The sequence below is a fragment of the Tachysurus vachellii genome, chromosome 23 (genome assembly GCF_030014155.1).
Source record: "Tachysurus vachellii isolate PV-2020 chromosome 23, HZAU_Pvac_v1, whole genome shotgun sequence".
In the NCBI taxonomy this organism is placed as follows: Eukaryota; Metazoa; Chordata; class Actinopteri; order Siluriformes; family Bagridae; genus Tachysurus; species Tachysurus vachellii.
In genome coordinates this window covers 133,329-140,233 of record NC_083482.1, presented here as the reverse complement: position 1 = coordinate 140,233, position 6,905 = coordinate 133,329, and the positions used below count along the sequence as shown (strand labels likewise).

Sequence of the window (6,905 nt, the reverse complement as noted above, 5' to 3'; positions counted from 1 at the left end):
TGGCTCGTTACACAGATGCTGATACAGGTCTCTCTCTTTTTCACACTTTTTCAATTCAGTTCGATTCAAATGAGCTTTACTGACAATAAATCAATAAATAAATAAATAAATAGATAGATAGATAGATGATTCAAGCATCTAGAGAAATGCAGAGTCTCTGTTTTTGTACTGAAGTTGTGTGTCATTCTCCAGCTTTATGAAGTCTGGACAAATCATTTTTTGTGAAAGAATTCTTTTTGAATTTCTTCATACTTAGGAAGTAAAGTTCTGTATTTATGTATGTATCTTTCTCTCTGTCACACACTCACACACACACACACACACACACACACACACACACACACACCTTTGTTCTTTAAGACAGATGACCTTAATCCTTTTTTCTGTCAGGTCTAGGTACTGATCTCAGCACCACCACACAGTCAGGTGAACTTCCTTCTAAAGAGCGGGAGAGAGAAAGAGGAAGAGCCAAAGACCGGCGACATCATCACCACCACCACCATCATCATCATCATCATCACAGCTCAGTGGAGAAAGAACGGTATGAGAGAGAGCGAGAATACCATCATCATCCTCACAACAGACATGACACACACTGGTCACGTTCACCCAGCGAAGGCAGAGACAGCAGAGCACGCAGACAGGTACAGTTTGAGCATAAGTATACACACAAACACACACAAACAAACACACATTGATTTTTCCGTCTTTTTATAAACACCTTATGTGACATCTGAGTTCGTACTGTAAAAACACAGCAGACAAAACTACTGAACCCTCTTGGCATGAGTCACCTTCCCTGTTCAACCCCATATGACACCAAAGCTTCTGAAAAAGCTCAGTTTCTATCCAGCTGTGTTGGTTGCTGGTCTTTCTTTAGCTCACATGAAGATGAAGACCTATCATGCTGATTACTTTGGCTGATTATATCATAAGTGCCCTGCATGTAATGTTTTTATACAGCTGTAAGAAGTAACCATGCTCATCTGTACTTGCTCCAATAGACTTTACCTAGTGGCCTTAATAGATGTTCAGTGTATTGGCTTTCCAATGCTTCAACCACTTGATCTTTCAGCTTTCAGAAGTCTTTTATTTGTCATTAGCACATTTGACACATTCAAAACTGCACATTGAAATTATTATGGTAGCTCCATGTAGCCATTCAAGGCTGAGGCAGGCTGAAGACCGACGCAAAGGAGGAGGCAGGAGAAGTGGAAAGAAAATGACCTTTTTATTTAGTTAAAGAGGGTGATAGGATTGAAGAGGGTGGCTGGGTATAGCAGAGGCATCGCTGTTGTCTCAGATTGGACTGTGGCAAACAGGTGATTTCACATGTGCCTCCTCTGGCTTCTCAAGGAGGTGACCAGGGAATGGACCAAGTACCTCAGAGTGCAGTTTTCTGTCAGGGCTTCACCAGGGGTCGAGAGGCTCGGCCACATTTTTCTGTGCAGTTGCAAGAAGCCGACCTTACACCAGGAAATACAGTAGGAGGAAGGCAACACCAAGTTGGGTCTTTAGTTCACCCCTTTTATGTCTAGCAACTTGTTCCAACAGATGTTTGTGTCTGGGGTTGCCCTCCAAGTTAAACATATAAGAGTAGAGTTGCCTGTGTGCCTCACCTTCTGCTCCTGACTGGGCAGCATCCTCTTCCTGGGGCAAGTAGGCCAGCCAATACTGGCCAAGCAGAAGGGGAATGGCCTTGCTGCAGCCATCTTGGAGGGTTTGGAGGGATTGTGGTTGTGGGAAATCCTGAGACTTCCGAGCAAATGCTGAGACTACTGAGAGATCAGCGCAAAGGCTTTGGAGCTCTGGGCAGTAGGCACAGCAGGAGTGGTCAGTTGTTTCTAGGGCTAGGGTGGGCTGGGTAACAGTGCTTCTAAATTCCAGGAAAGCTGGGAATGGACTGCTGTCTACCTCCCTGGTTATGGTGGATACTTGCAGCGGGATAGTGGTGTAAATGGTATGTCGGTGGTATAGGCTCTGCATGTGGTGAGGTAGATCTGAGGGTGTGGCTCTCTTTTTGCCACCTGGGGCCAAGGGTGCCTTTGTGTGCTATCCATGCAGAGCATCAGGAAGTATCTCCCTTTTGATTGCCAGGGTGGTGGGCCTCTAGAGAATATGTCCACATTCTGAATCTTAAGTACAATGTATAATGCTCTAATGGGTTTGTTCACATTATCAGGTCTGACCAAGGCAGAGAGGATCAGTGGTAGGCTCTCCAGTGCTTGCTAGTCAGAGGTAATGGCACTACACCTGACTCTCCACCTGACACTGGTGCACTTTCCTGATTCTTCTTGTGAGATCAGTCTGAGGATCAGATCATGATCAATATAGGACGAGACCAGGAGCATTTATGGCTGTTGTAGCGTTGCAGTTTAAGGAGCTTTCTGTAGACTTGTTTTGGTATGTAATTGTTTTCTCCATCTCTGAGCAGAGATCATTACTAATTGTGTCATTCCTGCTTGTAATGGGTGTGGCTAAGACACTGCATCCCACTCACCCATTATGGCTGGCGTAGACACAAACACACACACACTGTGTCACAAGTACATTACAGCACACATATCATGCACTACGCATTTTAATTGCATACCTTGTTTTTAATTACCTTTATTGGTGCATGTGTTTTTTAGGGAAGCAGTTCTGTGAGTGTAAGTCCAGTTCCCTCAACATCAGGAACCAGTACACCACGTCGTACACGACGTCAGCTCCCACCAACTCCACCTACACCTCGCCCACATGTTACATACTCACCTGCCCCCAGGAAACCACTCCCACCACCTACTCCTCTCCGTGAGCCTCCACCCATCGGCCCACCTTCTCATCGACACTCCCCCCGACGGGCATCATTCTATGACCGTCGTTTTGAATATGAGCCACCAAACTATGAGCAGAGTATGATGGAAGGACACTCCCGTATGCCCCGTCATGGCTCCACCCACCACAGTCCTTCGCATCGTAGTCCTGCCTCTCATCACCGACGCATGCCCAATGGCTACCGCTCCTCCTCCTCTCCATCTCCACACCGTGGATGCCCCACTCACCATGGCACGCAACGTGCCCCACAGCCACGTCCACCCAGAAAGAGTCTTCGTGAACCATACAGTGAGACAGATGAGGATGACTGGTGCTAAAATCCTGCTCTCAATATTCACCACAATCAGTGATGGAAGCGTGTAACTACTCTCACAAACATGCATGGATGGTGGAGTTTGTGTAAGCGTGCGTGTGTGTGCGTGTGTGCAAGTGTGTGTGTGTGTGTGTGTGTGTGTCAAAACCTAAAGTTCAAGCCACACACAGCAAAAAGTAAAGGTAGATGCCTTGCAACCTGTTCTTTCTGTTTTGCATCCCTCTCTGACTTCTGGACTACATTACCCAGAAGGCTGTGTGATGAAATAGGGAGGGAGGGGCTGGAGTGTGACCTGGGGTATAATCAGCATGGTTGTCTCCAGTGGGTCACCTGTCAAACTAAAAGGAAAACAAGCAAAAAATTGTTTTATGAATGCAAAGAAGAAAACCATAGAAGAAAAGTAAACAATAAATACAGCATGCTCTTGTACACAAGAGCTCCTCCTACCTGCAAAACTAGCCAATGGCATCGCAGCCTGCTACTGATGAGTTTTATCATCTTTGTTTACTCAACATGCTGAGTGACCTCATAGTTTAGAGCTTGGGTTCCAGGTGAGGGGCAGGGCACTGATGACCACAGAATGATCAGCCAACATCACAACCTTCACAAGTAAGTGAAGACAGAATGAATGGGCAGAGCAGTGGATCAGAGACTAATTCATCTTCATAATTTGTCTTCTTTAATAAATTAAATTCTTCTTCTTTGTGGATGTTTGAGGAGCACGCACTGTTCTTTTGCTTTAGTTCCTCTTCTTGGACCTGAAGGAAACCTGCATGATTGATTAAAAAACAACAACTGAACTGTGAGTGACGGAGTGGCCATGGATCTATTTTATTTATTTTGAAGAAATTCTCTCGTCTCGCGTTCTCTTTGCTGGTCAGCACCATTTATTAGTGCTACAAATATTTCAAAATTCTGATCTGTCTTTCAGAATACAGAAGAATACAGGAGATACTTTCTCTTTTTTCTTTTTCTTTACTGTCAACAACAATAGCAACAACAATAATAATAGTAATAAATAATAATAGATACAATAATGAATAAGTTTTAAGTAATGAATAATGATCATGTGACTGGTGATAGCAGTCATGTGACTTTGAATTATTGTTTTTGTTTTGCCTATTTTTTTGCCGTTTGTTCATTCATGGTCTGTCTTTCTGAACACTAGGGCCCCAGCTGCAGGGACCAGTAAGTTGGGATGCAGCCCATATCCTTGTGTAAGGGGACAGGAGGAGGGTGGGGGCTCTTCACTCACTTCTAAGTGCACTCCAGACTGTGGTGGACTTTGTGCCCTCAGATCTTTTCTACTGCAGGAGTTTTAACTGTTTCAGCATTTTTCAGCTGATGTTCAGGGCTCATCTGTGTGTGAGTGAGAGAGAGAGAGACTGACTGTAGTTATTAAGTATGTGTTAGCATGGTCCATGGTAACTCCATAACCCGGCACTAACCACCAGAGGGCATCACCTCGTCACACAGAAAGCCTCCATGCACACACACACACACACACACACACACACACACACACACACACACACACACACACACACGCAGAATGGACCAGAGGGAATTTACCTTCACCAACACTGCATGCTGTAGCTACACACCTCTTAATACACACCACATTATAGTTACTGCCACTATATAAAATACACACAGACATGGTTTGTGTTTATTTTGTTCACTACACAGTGAGAGCGCATCTATAAAGAAAGACAGTTCTCCCTCTGTGTGTGTGTGTGTGTGTGTGTGTGTGTGTGTGTGTGTGTGTGTGTGTGTGTGTGTGTGTGTGCGAGCTCAGGAGTTACTTGTTAGTACATAGACAGCACTCTCTACTAATCTAACTCTACTGTTCCTTGACTTGATGATGCTTCAAGGTTTAATTAGCCTGCATTATTAAAGCTATGTTTTTATCACAGCATAGAATTAATTATAGAATATTCTGGTACAGTGATAGTTTTAGTTTCTTTGAGTTTATTTAGTTTGCTGAGGGATCATTTAGTTTACTCAGAATTAAATGATATATTAATTCAACACAATAACACACAAACCAAACCTCATAAATCTGCATCTGCTGATACTACAGAAATGAAGAGAAACTACACTGCTTCTACACTCTGTGTGTGTCTGTGTGTGTGTGTTTGGTTTTGTGTGTGTGCGTGTGTGTGTGTGTTTGGTTTTGTGTGTGCCTGTGTGTGTTTGGTTTTGTGTGCGTGTGTTTGGTTTTGTGTGTGCCTGTGTGTGTGTGTGTGTGTTTGGTTTTGTGTGTGTGTGTGTTTGGTTTTGTGTGTGCCTGTGTGTGTGTGTGTGTGTGTGTTTGGTTTTGTGTGTGTGTTTGGTTTTGTGTGTGTGTGTGTTTGGTTTTGTGTGTGCCTGTGTGTGTGTGTTTGGTTTTGTGTGTGCCTGTGTGTGTGTGTGTGTGTGTGTGTGTGTGTGTGTGTGTGTGTGTGTGTTTGGTTTTGTGTGTGCCTGTGTGTGTGTGTGTGTGTGTGTGTGTGTGTGTTTGGTTTTGTGTGTGCCTGTGTGTGTGTGTGCCTGTGTGTTTGGTTTTGTGTTTAATGAATAAGGGCTCTTTGTTCTGCCAAACCTATCAGGATTGTGAGTGTGTGTGTGTGAGTGTGTGTGTAAGAGAGAGAGAGATCCACAGTGAACATGCCAAACACACATACACACAACATACCACACAGCAGGAGATGATCATGTTCTCATCTTCCTCTGGTGATACCCAAAGCCCCTCCCACACTGATTCCCATTAGCCATTCACATCATAGTACTCCCTGCCAATCATAAAAGAAGTGTAATAGGTTTGATCGCCACGGCGACCAGGTGTGTAATGCCCTGCATGTGCAATGTGCATGCGACTCCAGGATTAAACATTAAGAGAATAAAGAGTGTAACACAGAGCAAATGCTGCGTGTGGGTTCATTACTGTGCTACCTAACACACAATACATGTTATAACCCACACACTACCATCAACCTAAACTGTTCATACACGTCCTGAAGGATCTTCACAGCGTCTTCCAGTGTGGACATGATCAGTGAGGGCTGTGTACCAACATGTTTGAGATGCAACATGCCACAGTTCAATAACAGCAGTGTCCCATACCAGCATGTCAGCTTATTAATATTCAGGTGTGTACAGCAACATGGATTTATATACAAAGCCTCACCAGCCTGTAGCAGTGGTCTCGCTTCCCAGAATCCCTCTGACACTTACACATGCAGTACACAGTCACACGTTATCACACTTTATCTACCTTTGGACATGTTATATGAAAACAATTAGGAATTTGATGAGCTGGGTTTAATGTATTATCTGGTTTATTTGTTTAAGAAAGCTGCTGTATTTGTTCCTAAAAGCTCTTCAACTCAACCCATAGCTGCTATCAGCTCCTGTATTACTCCTGTATTGTCCATCATCCAACTGCACATGAAAGTAATAAATATGTACTGCATTGAAATACTATAATGATGTAGGATTCAGTGCTTAAAGAATCCCCTGCAAAAGTATCGGAACAGTCCGGCCAATTGTTTGTTTTTGCAATACAAAGGAAATGCAGGTTTGAGATCAAAAGATAAATAAGAAATTTCAAGCTGTCATTTACTGATATTTACATCTACATCATGCTGTAGGTGTAGAGTCAACAACCTGCATCTGAACGTTGATTAAAAACTAAAGACACGGTTGTTGACTTCAGTAAAGCAGAAAGTGACCACTCGCCACTGAACATCATCGAATCCTCTGTGGAGATTGTCAAGAGCACCAAATTCCTTGG

General features: G+C 43.7%; 1 protein-coding gene across 9 annotated transcripts in view; it reads left to right on the top strand.

The window, feature by feature from the left end:
* The window catches only part of cacna1ab (calcium channel, voltage-dependent, P/Q type, alpha 1A subunit, b), a 75,253-nt gene extending 69,801 nt beyond the window's left edge, over nt 1-5,452 (top strand). For all 9 annotated transcript variants that reach the window (XM_060859832.1, XM_060859835.1, XM_060859836.1 and 6 more), the window contains 3 exons: nt 1-27; nt 391-644; nt 2,634-5,452. The exon at nt 1-27 is cut by the window's left edge and continues 190 nt beyond it. In XM_060859832.1, coding sequence (XP_060715815.1) covers nt 1-27; nt 391-644; nt 2,634-3,134 — 782 coding nt within the window. In that variant the 3' untranslated portion in view covers nt 3,135-5,452. The remainder of the gene's footprint in view (nt 28-390; nt 645-2,633) is intronic.
* The last annotated feature ends 1,453 nt before the right edge of the window (nt 5,453-6,905 follow it).